Source organism: Peromyscus eremicus, chromosome 6, assembly GCF_949786415.1.
Source record: "Peromyscus eremicus chromosome 6, PerEre_H2_v1, whole genome shotgun sequence".
NCBI classification, from domain to species: Eukaryota; Metazoa; Chordata; class Mammalia; order Rodentia; family Cricetidae; genus Peromyscus; species Peromyscus eremicus.
Window position 1 is genome coordinate 79135814 of NC_081421.1, and position 13897 is coordinate 79149710.

General features: G+C 49.6%; 2 protein-coding genes across 5 annotated transcripts in view; both read left to right on the forward strand.

The window, feature by feature from the left end:
- The window catches only part of Tmigd3 (transmembrane and immunoglobulin domain containing 3), a 69115-nt gene that overhangs the window by 35019 nt on the left and 20199 nt on the right, over window positions 1–13897 (forward strand). The gene's annotated exons all lie outside the window — the stretch shown is intronic.
- Adora3 (adenosine A3 receptor) overlaps window positions 1–13897 on the forward strand; it is a 34454-nt gene that overhangs the window by 18660 nt on the left and 1897 nt on the right. The window contains exon 1 of one of the 2 annotated variants that reach the window (XM_059266029.1): window positions 12151–12802. The exons of the other annotated variant lie outside the window; for it this stretch is intronic. Within the exon in view, the coding sequence (XP_059122012.1) occupies window positions 12450–12802 (353 nt within the window). The 5' untranslated portion in view covers window positions 12151–12449. Of the gene's footprint in view, window positions 1–12150; window positions 12803–13897 lie in introns of those variants that run through there. 2 annotated transcript variants of the gene reach the window in all.

Genomic DNA, 13897 nt, shown 5'->3' on the forward strand with positions numbered 1-13897 from the left:
ATTCAAACCGTAGCCGAAGCTCCCCCACACTGTCCCCAGTAGGACAGCATCTGGGTCGATCTCCTAGCAGCTCGCCCACCCTCCCTCCAAGCTCTGGTTCTTGCATGCGTCACACAGTAACGGAACTGGAAACTGTCTCAGGATGCTTGGGCCCCACATATCCAGCAAAGAAGCTTGGCAGCAACAGAACAGACTATGACTTCTGTGTCGATGTGGGCCATGTGTTCTGTGAAAGGCTCTGCTCTACCCTGGCGGAAAAATGCATTGCAAGTTCACTAACCTGGTTCTAAACATAGGAGAGGAAGCAGATGCTGGCTGGGCGGAAGTCTCTGAGCAGAGCAGAGGTTCAGGCAGTGGCTTGCCCAGGCTGATAAGAAGGTGGGGGCTGGAAGCCCAACCTCTGCTGATTTGCCACCGGGGCCTTTCTGACATTACCGTGGGCTGTATCAGAGCTTGGCTTCTCTGTAAGCTCCTCCTTACGACTGACATGAGAGGGTTATTTTTAAGCTGATCTTTGTGACTTCCTTTTGGCTTGTGTCCTCTGCTTCCTTGGTAGACCAATTCTGGCCCAGCCTGCCAGGCTGTGGGAGGTGAGGTGAGGGCTGTCTCTGGATGGGCAATGGCAGAGGCTGAGGAGGGAGGCCAACGGCGCTCACTCCAGCAGGCTGAACACAAACTCCACTGGGCTCGTGACAGGGTAGTGTGGAGAAGTCCCAGCTTCCCAGGCCTAGGTCTTAGTCTCAGAGTGGGGAGGTAGCCAGAGCAGTCACTTAGGAATCCTGTCACCCCGTCTGCAGTGTCCAGGTAAATAGAAGCAGGCCTCAGTGTCGTCACCTGGTCTGTCCTCCAGGGAGCTCCCCTTTCTGGACCAGGTGGGCTGCCCTCTGTGGTCTGTGAGGGCACCTGTCTCCAGTGTCACTGAGTTCCAGGGCAGTATGTCTGGCCAGGTGCACCACCAGCACCCTCAAACTGTGTGACTGATGAGTCATAGCAGCAGTCCCGTTCTCTCCACCGTCCACAACAGTGCGAAGGTGATGAGCTGAGATCACCTTGGCTCCTGGGAGGGGGACTGCCCCAGCCATAAACCACTACTTGGAGACCTCAGAGTTTCTGCTGACGCCTTTGACTTGCTCAAGTCCTCAACACATAGTAGAGACCTTGAAGTGCAGCTCCCACCCAAACGCTGCCTGCAATACTGCATGCCTGTGGCCTCTGGTGTAAGGGCTGGCTACCTCCCAGCAGGGCCCTCCTCCTCAGTGTTTTCTTAAGAGGGATATGGGATCACAGAGCCCCGCCTTCTTCTGATTTCAAAGATCTCTCTCTCTCTCTCTCTCTCTCTCTCTCTCTCTCTCTCTCTCTCTGTGTGTGTGTGTGTGTGTGTGTGTGTGGCTCATCATACATGCAGGCTGTGGCCTGGCAGGGAATAGTTTAGAAATTAGTACTTCCTTTCCAAGGCCCAAGGGAACGCTGCTCAATTCTTAGCAGGTGGCAGTCCTGGTTTGAACAGCCCCTGTGACATCAAGCAGAACAAGCTGGTCTGTGCCCCTCCGCAGTAACTCCCCGGGTGACGCTTGGAAAATTCTTTCCAGGTCAGAGTCTGTGTCGAGAAAGAGGTTCCGTTTTTGAGATTCCCTCCACAGTCCAAGAGCTGGCTCTAGGCTATCTTTCTGTTGAACCCAGGCTTCCAACGCTCAACCTCAGTTACTTGTAGAACTGAAGAAAATCCAGATCTCAAAGTTACAGTTGATTAAATGATCTGCTCCAGGCAGACAGGCACAGTGGTCAGAGATGTGAGTGCCTCAGATGGGCCGACTCCAGCAGCTGCTAGCCAAGCCACCATGGGCAAGCCACTTAACTTGGTGTGATGTCAATTTCCTTGCCTGTGAAAGCAAATGTTATGGAAGTGAATGATAGGCTCCATGTACCAAGAATCAAGGAAAAGCTGGCAACAGAGATTTTAAAAATGGGATGGTAAGCGTGCTCTGCGTCAGACCCAGAGAGCTGAGAATTATTGCATTTACTGCATAGGACTGTCCTGAGACTCCTGGCTTTAAGGGAGGCATGACCACCATACAACAACTTTAAGGAAGGCCATATGGTATTGTGTGTGTGTGTGTGTGTGTGTGTGTGTGTGTGTGTTTATGTGCATGCGCGTGCACGTGTGCTCGTGAGCTCGTGTGTGTGCCCACTCGAGGTCTGAAATATACAGGAACATGTGTCCCTTCTACCTGTATCCTCACAGACTCACTGTGGGTGGGGCAGTTGTTCTGTACCAGTTCAGACTGCTTGTCTCTCCCTGTATCTGCTTCCTCTTTGGGTCTTTGCTGTCATCTGTGAAATGAGAGCCACTTCAGCCACATCGAACATCTAAATGGTATGTAGGAGAGGGACTTCAGAGCTCCTTTGATTTGGTTAAGACACGGCAAGGAGTTCATCTTCTGGACGTGAAAGAAGAGGAGGGTTGTGAGGTGACCCTTTAAAAAATGGTTTTTATTAATTTTTGAGAAACACACACACACACACACACACACACACACACACACGTATTTTGATCGTACTCACTCCCTGCTTCTCCTCTGAACTCCTAAGTCTACTCCCACCCCCTGCTAACTTCATATCCTTTAAAAATTATTTTTATAACCCTTGAATCTAGTTTGTGCCTGCCGCATATTCATGGGTGTGGGTCCACCCACTGGTGTGCGGTTGACCTTCCTGGGGTCATGCCCTCAAAGAAAACGGACTCTCCTCATCCTCCCAGAAGGACCTGCACCAGGCTCCCCACCTGACTGCAGGGTTCGGGAGCAGCCTCCGCCTCTGCGGACCTTCAGCCGCTCCTTGTGACCCTGCCCAGCCAGCAGCTGCCCTTGCCTCCCTGCAGATGTTTCCAGTTGGCCGACTGCAGTAGGTTCACGGCGGTCATTTGTTCCGTGTGTTCAGAAACAACAGCCAGCATTATTGTCAGGAAATGAGAGAGGACCAACTTCAGGATGACACAAAAAGCCCCAGTCGTGAGTACTAGCTAGGGGGAGGGTTGGCAAGGACCGGAGACCGGACCATCTGCAGTGACCCCTGTGAAGTCATGGCCACGAAGGCAGCGCCGATCTAGCTTCCCTCTGGGAGGGTCCGGAGCGGATCAGCTGAGTCATCTTGGAGGGACCAGGTCAGAAAGAGAGGCATTCTCCTGGAGGCCTGGGAGTGACTGGAGAGTCTGGCTCTGAGGAGAAAGCATTCTGTTTCCTTGCCGCTTCACAACCAGGAACTATTCCAGCGCTAATGGAAGATTCGAGGATGCTTGGTTTGGGGGATCAAGAGCAAACACAGATGAACGTAATGCGCATCAAATCATAAGTTGCGGGCCGTGTGCTTCATGTTTTTCAAGCAGCTATTTTGCCAGGAGGTGACCATAATATTCAGCAACCTTCACACCTTGCCCTGGAGGTGGCCTTTTTTTTTTTACAGCAGTGACGAGTGCCAAGCACTCTGCCGGGTCCTCCAGAACGAGTGACGGTGAGACACCGAAACTGTGACTGTGGTTCTGAATAGGGCTGGCTCTTGAGGTAGCCCCGGAAAGGCTTCACCTGCAGCAGTGGAGGGGCCCCTGCAGCTGCAGGAGCTCCATCCTGTCGGTCTAGAAACTGCCTGCAGTCAGACCCCCAGGCTGTCCTCCAAGGCTCACAAAGGAGGGCGGGGCCATGGGTGAACTCCTGCGCAAGCTTCTTCATGCTGACAAGCTACTCACTTCCTGCCAAGTGGGATAGGAGAAGACGTCACCGCCTTCCTGCCATCGCCTTCGGGTGAGCCCAGTTTCTGAACTAGGAGAACCAACGGAGGATTTGGAGCAAAGAGCTTCTCCAGCAAAAGACAAGAGATGGGTGCCAAGGAAAGCCAAATCTAGACAAGGCAACCCGGTAGCTATAGAAAGTCTTGTTGGTTCAGCATCCACCAAGCGCCTCATGAGCGGTCTCTGAGGCCCACATGGAAGAAGACGGAGGCAGGATTCTGGCGACTACCTGAGTGGTCAAGCCCCTGCTCTAGCTGTTTGGCTCTTTTTACTTCAGTCTTCAGAGAATAACCTTCCCCTCCTTTACCAAAGAGGAAATTAAGACACAGGAGGTTGGGCAATGAGGCCAAGGTTATCCACTTAGAAAAGGAGCTCACAAAACACGACATGGCACGTTCAACTCCTGAGTTACATGCTGGCAGCCCATGGTGATTTCTTCTCTGGGGCTGGGCCGCCGGGTATGAGCACAGTGTGACAGGCCTGACACCTGGAGGCGGAAGTGCAGGGTGCACATTGTGTGGGACAGACGTGGCTGCAGGCGTCTCGAGGGCTCTTGGCACAGCTTTGAGCGCTGACCGCTGACGGTCTGGAAGGTGCTGCCAGTACGAGGTGATGTGACTGGCTGGCACGTAACCCTGGACGACAGGACAGTCAGACCAGCCACGAAATACATGCAGTGAATCAGAAGAAAGCACACCTGCTGCGCGCTTGGTTGGAGGCCCCAGGGCGTTCAGCTGGGGGTTCAGGGCGGCGAGCACCCGAGTGGGAAAGGAGATGAAATTGCTAGCCAGCCACGAAACCAGACTGCGTCCCAGTTTCGAATGAGCCTCTCGCGTCTGATTCACTGTGAACATGGATTTGGGACAGGAAAGGAGATGAGTGCAGCGACAGGCCAGGTTGAGCCGCAAACCGCCAGAAGCAGTTCGGGGGCCCCCCCGCAGAAAAAGCCTGAAGACAAGAGAAGCGCGCCAAGACAGCGAATAAAGGAGCTCTGATCGTGGGGGCACGGAACACAGAAAATGGGGTGCCCATGGCATCATAGTAGACAAATCACAGTGATGAGAGAAGGAACTTGCGAGGTAGGCAAGTATGCAGAAGCCACAACCAGTTTTCATGGACATTCTCTCTAAAGACTTCTTAACCAGACCTAAGTGAGTCACTTGATATTTTCTACCTGCATTTGTTTAGGACTGAAGTAAAAAGACGCAACAAACAAACATTGACCCTTCTTTGTTCCTCCCAGTTTCCATTGAACACAGTGACATGGTGAGCATGCTCATGGGCAGCGAGAGGACAGACCTGAGACTAATGTATTATACAAATTCAGCTTGAACTTGAGGCAGGTCTCCCACGTGCTATTTTAGGCTCTTGATGCTTTTAGGATAATGTGATGGGGGGTGGGGGGCTTCCAAAGTTGAACAAGAAGTTGACCAGCTAGTAGGAGCAGCAGTATAAATAAAGAACTCAAAGAGGACTCTGTGAGCTGCAGTGGGATCCTGTTAGAGGAAGGAGCCACTGACTGCCCGGCAGTGACTTCCATCCTTCCTGGGAGTGGTTTGTACACGCAGTAATGAGTTCTTCCTGTGAGGACCATCGCATTGTGCTGTACGCAGCACCATCCTGGACACTGCTGGGCATCAGTACCCTGTACTGAGTCCTCTCCTTAACACTCACTTAAAATGACGAAGCTATGTGATAATTGTTTTGTTTCTGTTTCTTGTTTCTTGAGACGGGGACTCACTCTGTAACCTGGGCTGGCCCAAACTTGCTACACAGTTCAAGCTGGCTTTGATGTCACCCAGATCAGCCTGCCTCTGCCTCCCAGGTTCTGGGACTGCAAGTGTGTATGCTGCATCTGGCTGCATCTGGCTGGGTATTTTATTCTTTTAATCGCACAAATCCCTGTAGTGCCCTGGCAGCAAACGCTGATGCTCCTTCCAGGTTTTCGTGATTTGTGACTTGCATCCTTTCAAAAAAGCACGTGGCACTTTAAAGAGAGCAGGGCATGACAGAACTAAGACACCAGGAGCCAGGGCTGGAGAGTTGGCTCAGCGTGGCTAAGAACACTTGTCACCCTTTCAGAGGACCTGAGTTCAGTTCCCCAACACCCACCCCAGGTGGCTCACAACCACTTGTAACTCCAGCTGCAAGGGGTCCAATGATGACTTCTGGCCTCTACGGTACCATCACCTAAGTGTGCATGCACACATGCACATAAATTAAAAATAAAAAAATTAGTAATTTTTAAAAGACACTAGGAGCCTGAAATTGAGATGATGCATACAGATTTTTCTAGAAAGTTTTAAGTGCAACGTGATTGCTGAAACAAGCCTGGCTTGGGCTGCTGTGCTAAGTCTACTGGCTGCCCATGTAGAGGTGACCTTCACGAAGCTCTTTCCAAACCTGATGGACAGAGCAGAGGAAGCAGTAAGAAAAACAACCTCCTCCCTAGCAGCAAACGCCTTAGGGAAATCGGTCTCTGAAACCGTATGTGTAGGCAATAACAATATAGTATCTCTACTCATAATAAAGTGCTGAGGCATATTCCCTATAATAGCTCTAATGAAAAGCAGAGGGGAATAGAGTTATCTAGGAAAACACTTCAGGAAGTAAAGTGATGTGGTTTCCTGATGTTGTCTGACCACGGACTAGATGTAGGGGTGTGGAGTGGAGAGGGATGAGGGAGGGTTCATCGGCTATCCTCCACCACCCAGCAACCTCAGTGGAGGAGCCAGAAACCAGAAAACTGGCCAAATATCCTGTTCCCAGCAGCTGGCCCAACCCATGGATCACCCACACCCGTTCAGACACCCAAGAGTTTCTGTTCAATGGCAGTTTAGGTTTGGTATAATTGATGTTGGTCTATTCTTGCGTAATTCACCAGAAAGGGCTTGGGTTTGAAACGCAGATAGTTCGCGCTCTGGAAATTAAGACTGTCCAACTTGACAGAATCTAGATTCACCTAAGAGACAAACCTCTCAGCATGTCTGTGAGAGTTTTTAGACTGGAAGGACCCACCCTAGCTGGGGGTGGCACAGTTCTATAGGCCGGGGGTCCTGGACTGAGTAAAATGGGGGCGGGGCACAGAGAATGAGTGTTCATCGTTCTGTTTTCCAGGTGTGGGTGAAATGTGAGCTGATGCTTTATGTCCGCGCCATCTTCTTTTCCCGTCACAGTGGACTGCACCCTTAAACCGGGAGCCCAAACACTCCTTTCTTCCTTTCGTTACTTTTGTTGAGGATTTTGTCAAAGAAATGTGAGCAGTAACGAACGCAGGTTCAGATCCCGGCTCTGCCACTTGCTAGGCGAAAGTCACCTCTCATCAAGCCTTAGTTTTCTTGCCTGTGAAATGGGTTAGCCATACTTACTACTAGGTTTGGCAAATGACTGTAAGTGATACATACAAAACTCCTGTCAAGGAGTCTGGCAGGTGTTAGTTAACATCCTGTCAATGGCGGACTTCAAACAAAATTATAGAAGGGCCTCGTGGAGCAGGAGGGGGAATCGTGTCATCAGAATAGTTGAGGCTGCAGATTTCTTGCTGTAGCAGGGAGTCCTACATTCAACTCATTAAGGATAAGTTAGGTTAAGAAGGGGCCAGGGCACAGCCCCCAGGCAATCTACGACTGCCAGTGAGCTACCCCGAGTTCACTCCTACACCCGCCAGTGTTTACAGAAAGGGCACTGAAAGCGACATCAGGACCCACAGTTGACCAGTGTAAAATCAGAGGATGAGCCTCAGGCACCGTGGGTGTCCCCGACTTGAATGAAAAATACAAGCGTGGGTACTTGAAAGCCTGAGGCTGGGATATGAAGAGACCCAAGGACATTTGAAGAAATCATGGGCTTTGGAAGGATGCTCTCTAGAAATGACGAGTGACCAGAGGGCCCTGTGCCCACAGGAGGATAGGTTGGGGACCGCTGTGTGTTAAGGGAAGGACCAACGATGCACACCCCAGTGAGACCTCCTTAGGGCAGACATCTCATGGTGGCAGACCCCTCCTGAGAACACCCCGTCATTAAGTCAGGAGACCAGACTGGGCTGGTCTACATCTTGAAAAGAAAGGGCTCTTTATCAGAACCGGCCTAAGCAGATTCCTCCTCTGTGAGGTGAGGGTAATTGTCCTCGTCATGTGGAGCAAAACGCAAACCTTCTTGCTAGGATGAATGTTGCCTGTCAACCTTCTTGAGTCCAGAGGATCACAATACTGCGCAGGACTGGGCTGGACTGACCATAGGCAGATCTACTTGCCAACCTCACTCCTGTCCTCCCCTAGCCCTTGCTTCTCACCATAGCAAGATCTGAGGTGGCCGGCTGAGGCCAGCTTTGAGCTCGCCTCGTGTTCCAGTGGAAGATGGAAATGTGCTGCCACCTGGTGGCCATATCTGAACATAGCTCCTTACCCAGGACCCAAACTAACGCTCCACCCCTACCCTTGAAAGACACAGCTAGTTGAAAGGCGTACTCAGATTTTGAGAGCCTATAATCTGCAAGAACGTTAGGGGCAGGTGAACCCTCTAGACTCTCTCTTGGGCTTGGAGGCCTGGCTCACTTGGGGCGGGTCGAGATATGATAGCTAGGGTGTGGGCACCTAGGATGGAGCAGTTCCCTTTCTCAGAGCAGGATTTCCTGTAACTCCGGCTAGGGGAACCCTTGACGTGGGTTACTGGGCCTCAGCGACAACTCTCGCTTTCATGGAAGAGTGAGCAAGCTCTGCACATTCGGACTCCCAGGTTCTGTAAATTGAAGGGGCCTTGACCTAGTCCTAAGAAGAGCAGGGATCAGTGCCTGTGGGGAGCCGCCTGAGGGCCTTAGCATCTTCCATATAACTTGGCAAAGAGGGGCAAGGGAGCATGATATAGGAGGGGCCTCCAAGGTGAAAGGCACCTTCAGGGATAGCTGGCACTGCTTCCTTCTAACCCCTGCTGTTTGCTGGCATTTGGAAAGGTCCATAAAAGTAAAAGGCTTTGGGGGAAGTGGTAATGGTGTCAAGAGGAAGCGAGCAGACCGATTTTGTGCAAGTATGCCCGCAGCATCCAGCCAGTGAGAGCTTTGAGCAGTGGTCTCCACCTTCGGGCAGCCTGACATCCTGTCTTGGCTGCGGCTTGGGCCAGTTCTGGGTTCCGGAGACCTAACTCTGGTCTCCTGCTAACGTACCTTGCTGTTGATGGCTGGCAACTGAGGTTTCCTAGGCTTTTCTGAGAAAGAACTGAAAATTATGATAGTCCTCTTTTCAGATGGGAAGAATGGCAGGGAAATCTGAGCTAGGGTTCATTTACTCTTCAATTTACTATTAAAAACTTATTTATTTATTTATTTATTTATTTATTTATTTATTTATTTATTTACTTTGGCACTCTGGTCCTATAAATGATCTTCTGTGTGATCCAGAACTTCACCAGTGGCCTGCTCATGTGGCCCTTTCTCTGGTCTTACCATCTCTTCCTGACTCAGAGGAAACGCTGACTCTATACGTGTGCTTTACAAATCTCATGGTCTTGGCGGCCTAGACATCAACATTTTGTAATATTAATTTCTTCCTAATATTGATCACAACGTGACATCAAAACGAGAGGTTCCTTGTACTTAGGACAGCTTCATATTGTGGTTGGTCGTTAGCTTTATCCACTTTCTGAGGGCTACAATTCAGAACCCAGGCTCTGAAGCCAGCTGTATGGGCTTGAATGTCAGCTTGTCACTTCCTAACTGTGCTATCTTGGTCACGTTACTTAACCTTTCTGAGGCTGTCTTTGCTCATCATTAACAAGTAGTATCTCCCCCCCCCCCAAGACATCAGATGAGATCACGAATAGTAAAATGTTTACCCCCATGGTAGCTGGTGTCTTGGAGAGTACCTGACAGGTCCTCGCTGAGGATTTCTGTCACTGTGTACCCAGTCACAGCTTTCTGCCACCTGGCTGGCTAAGAAGCATCTCTAGTCATTCATCTGGCAATAGTGTACTGCTGTCGGCCAGGCATTGTGGTGCAGAAATGAGAAGCTCTGGTCTGGTCTCAAGGAACTACAGGCTTATGAGGTGAGGGTGGGGGGGCTGTGAAGGCAGCATGGTGAGACCCGCATGAGGGAGAGGTGGTTTAGGAAGTTTCCTTCAAGATCTTGCTGGAGAACTGTCTTGAAGGGAGAATTTTTATTTCCTAGCTGGGCCTTGAAAGAGGCCCTGTGGCTAGACCAAAAGAGTGTCCGTGGGAGAGGAAGTGAAAGGGAATGACCAGGCCGTGAATTGCTAGGTGTTGTGTGGCTTCTGGCTTCTGGGAGAGAAGCTGACGGCAGGAACCTGCAGAGGCTGAGACCTCACAACCCTGGGACTTATAATGAGAGCCAGGACTCAATCACAGGGGATGTGAGGGACTGGCCCATGGCTACCAGTGAGGGAAGAAGTTTGTGAGGTGGCTGCCTCTCCTGGTTTCTCTGTCTCTTTTCTCAGATTGCCTTTTGGATTTCAATTCCCAGCGAACAGACACTTAGACCAGTCATAAGCCAAGCACTGATGCTCTGTTTATTCAGAAAACATGAAGGCTTTTGTCCTTCACAGAAAAGAAGCCCCTGTGGCATTGCAGAGACCTCTGGGAGTAATGTTTCCAGGTGGGATGAGGTGGCTATGTTGGTGGCCATAGGTGTGTCCTCTGTCCAACTCTGTGGGTTGTTCTCTCACAGATTGTGTGGTCTTGGACTCAGACCATCTCCTTGACTTCCCCAACCCAGTGGAAATGAATTGGTTTTGAAAGAACTCAGTTTCCACACGAGAACGAAATGGGCCGGGGCAGGGAGGACATGAAAGCACAGATGGCCATGTTTTCAGATCCACCTGTCTTTAACTACGTCCTTTAACTATAGCTTTAACTGGGTCCTTCCACTTCCTGCGGGCTAGAACTATGTTCCTGGCCCCTGCCGCCTTCATCACTTCCTGTCAGCTTAAAAAAATATTTTTATTGTATGTGTCTGCGTGTTTTGCCTTTCCTGTATGTCTGTGCATGGCATGTATGAAGTGCCCTCGGAGGCCAGAAGAGGCTGTCTGACCCCCTGAAACTGCAGTTACAGAGGGTTGTGAGCTGACATCTGGGTGCTGGGAATTGAACCTGGATCTTCCGGAAGAGCACCCAGTGCTCTTAATGGTTGAGCCATCTCTCCAGCCTGTCCGCTCAGCTTTTGTTGTAACAAAACATGGACTGCCATCTTGTTTCTGCTGTTGTTAATTGTAGCAGCTGCTACAACTGCTTTGTGGTACAGAGTGGCAAAGGATGGAGTTTGTTTTTTTTTTTTTACATTAATTAACCAAGCAAGATTCAGATTGCTTTTGGTAAGAAAGACTTTTTCTTGCCACATGATAGAAATTGCTCTCAGTAACTTCCTCCAATGAAGGAGAGATAAAGAAAGCAGTTACAGCAGAAGTAAGATGAGGTGCCACAGGGGAGGCTGATGAAACCTCCCCACCCAAAACAAAACAAAACAAAACACCAAACCAAAAAACAGAACAAAACAAACAACAACAAAAACCAACCTGCTTAAACATTGGGGCTGGAGAGATGGCTCAGTGGCTTAAGTGTGCCTGCTGCTATCGTAAAGGGGCACCTGATGCCCTCTTCTGGCCTCCTGCACACGTATGTGCATACACACAGGCACATATATACAAACATATATATGCATATGTGTGTGTGTGTGTGTGTGTGTGTGTACAAATTGTTTTGAGTCTGTCCTTGATTGACCTGGACGCAGTGCTGGAACTAAACATGCACTACTACCCCCTTTCTTTGTCACAAGATGCTAAGTAGGCAGAGGGTGGAAATATTACCTAGTCAGTGTTTCCATCTCTTCTACCCAGTCCCATCCCTACACTCGTCTGGTCCCTGATTCTACCCCACACCTCGTGTGTGTGTGTGTGTGTGTGTGTGTGTGTGTGTGTGTGTGTGTGTGTTGTGATTGTGATGGGGGTGGTACCAGGGTCTGATGCATGCTCATTCTACTGCTGAGATATATCTCTAGCTCCCCACACCCTCATTTGAGATTTTTTTTTTTTGAGAAATGTCTGTTAAGTTACTTAGAGGCTTGCCTTACACTCACTCTGTAACTGAGACAGGCCTTGAACCTGTGATCTCCCTGCCTTAGCTTTCTATGTAGCTGAAAGTGTCAGCTTTCACTACCAGACCCCACTCTCGTCTTCTCTTTGAGCTGTTTGCACGCGACTCATGCCAACTTCCTAGGCTCTTCCCACCTTTTTTTTTTTTTTTTGAGGGTTCCTGGCCCTGTACTTCCTCTTGGACTATCTCACTTCTTGAAACACTCTAAAGAGGGGTGCTTATCTTGATGGAGCTTGAAAAGTCCTCTGCGAGGGGGGGCAGGGGAAGGCAGAAGCCTTGACTGTGTCTGTCTGGGGAAGTAAGGACAGCAGCACGCTCAGATTTAGCTGCATAGAACTGTGTCCCCCAGGTCACTGGGAGACCAGGGATATGTGGCTGAAGTCGATGGTCCTGTAACGGGCCCTTTTTGAGAAGAGTCTCCAAGAGAGCATCACAACGGAAGGAAGGAAGGAATTGTGAGTTCCCGACTGCTGCTGCATGAGGACTTCTGGGCAGATGTCTGGCAAGAGCTAGGTCCACCGGCCCGTACACATCCTGCTGACAAACCTGTCACTGAAGCTTCTCTGAGACAGCATGAAACCCAACAACACCACAACTGCGTTGTGGTTGAAAGTCACCTACATCTCCATGGAGGTTGTCATCGGGCTCTGCGCTGTGGTGGGCAACATGCTGGTCATCTGGGTGGTCAAGCTGAACCCCAGTCTGAGGACCACCACCTTCTACTTCATAGTCTCGCTAGCACTGGCTGACATCGCTGTTGGGGTGTTGGTCATGCCTTTGGCTATTGCTGTCAGCCTGGAAGTCGAGATGCACTTCTATGCCTGCCTTTTCATGTCCTGTGTGCTTCTGATCTTCACTCACGCCTCCATCATGTCCTTGCTGGCCATTGCCGTAGACCGATACCTGCGGGTCAAGCTGACCGTCAGGTAACCTGCTTGGAGAAGGGTGGGGCAGCCTTGAGAGAGAGGGGTGGCTGGAAAGTTAGAACTACCAAGTTTGGCTCTCAGACCTATTCAGTGGAAAGGAACCAAACTGGCCTCAGTGTTTACAAAGGGCAGCGAACATCTTTGTACCGTATGGTTTGTGAAGAAGTTAGACATGAAGACCTGAGACTCCGGAACAGGAAACAGGGGCACTCTGAGCCCTTCTCCATTGACCAAGGGTGTCTGCTACTGTCTAGGGTAGCCAGAGATGATGAAATCCTGATGTATCTTTGGTTTTTAAAAATCTGATTTCATTTTCAAAATGATAGAGTCTAGTAGATAGGATCTCTTGTTTTAGGAGAAGTAGAAAGATTAGTGTGAGAAGAGATAAGCAGCTGACTGTGTGGCTTTGCAGATGTGGGTTAGATTTTAACGTTGCTTTTGTGTTTGAGACCAGCCTGGTCCACAGAGTGAGTTACAGGACAGTCAGGGCTACACAACAACAACAACAAAAAAAATGGGATATTTCCTTTTTCCTCTTTTTGTTTTAATAAAGTGTTTAATAAACACTTCTGAGACAAAGATATTTTGCAATATGTGACCAAGAAGAAATCCCATTTCCTGGTTCCTTCTGGTTTCTCTTAGGGGAAAGAGCACGGCGAGGAAAACTACAAAAAGGCTGTAGATGAAAGCAAGCCTGGGCTCTTCTCCCCGTCTTCTGATCTGGCCTTGGGCAAGTTGTTTAGCTTTCTCTGCTTCAGTCTCCAGGTTTCTGAGTGCTTGTGAGCATCTGAACCGGTTTTACCTTTTCTGACTAGTAGACTATCACTTCTGGCTTCTATATGTTACCTAATGCCGTTTTACATTTTTTAGATCTGTAAACTGAAAATTATAATTTGATCTTTATAAGGTTAAGTCAATAAAGTTAGTAAATAAAAACTCCTGCTACAGAATCTATGTTCAATAAATGGTAGCTGTGCCACTGCCACCAATAAAATAAAGGTTGTCATAGAGTATCTCTAGTTAGCTGTGAGGTTTAGTTAAGTCCTAGTTTCTCTCCTTTGTAGTCTGTTTCAGGCTATTTAGGAAGGATGGTTT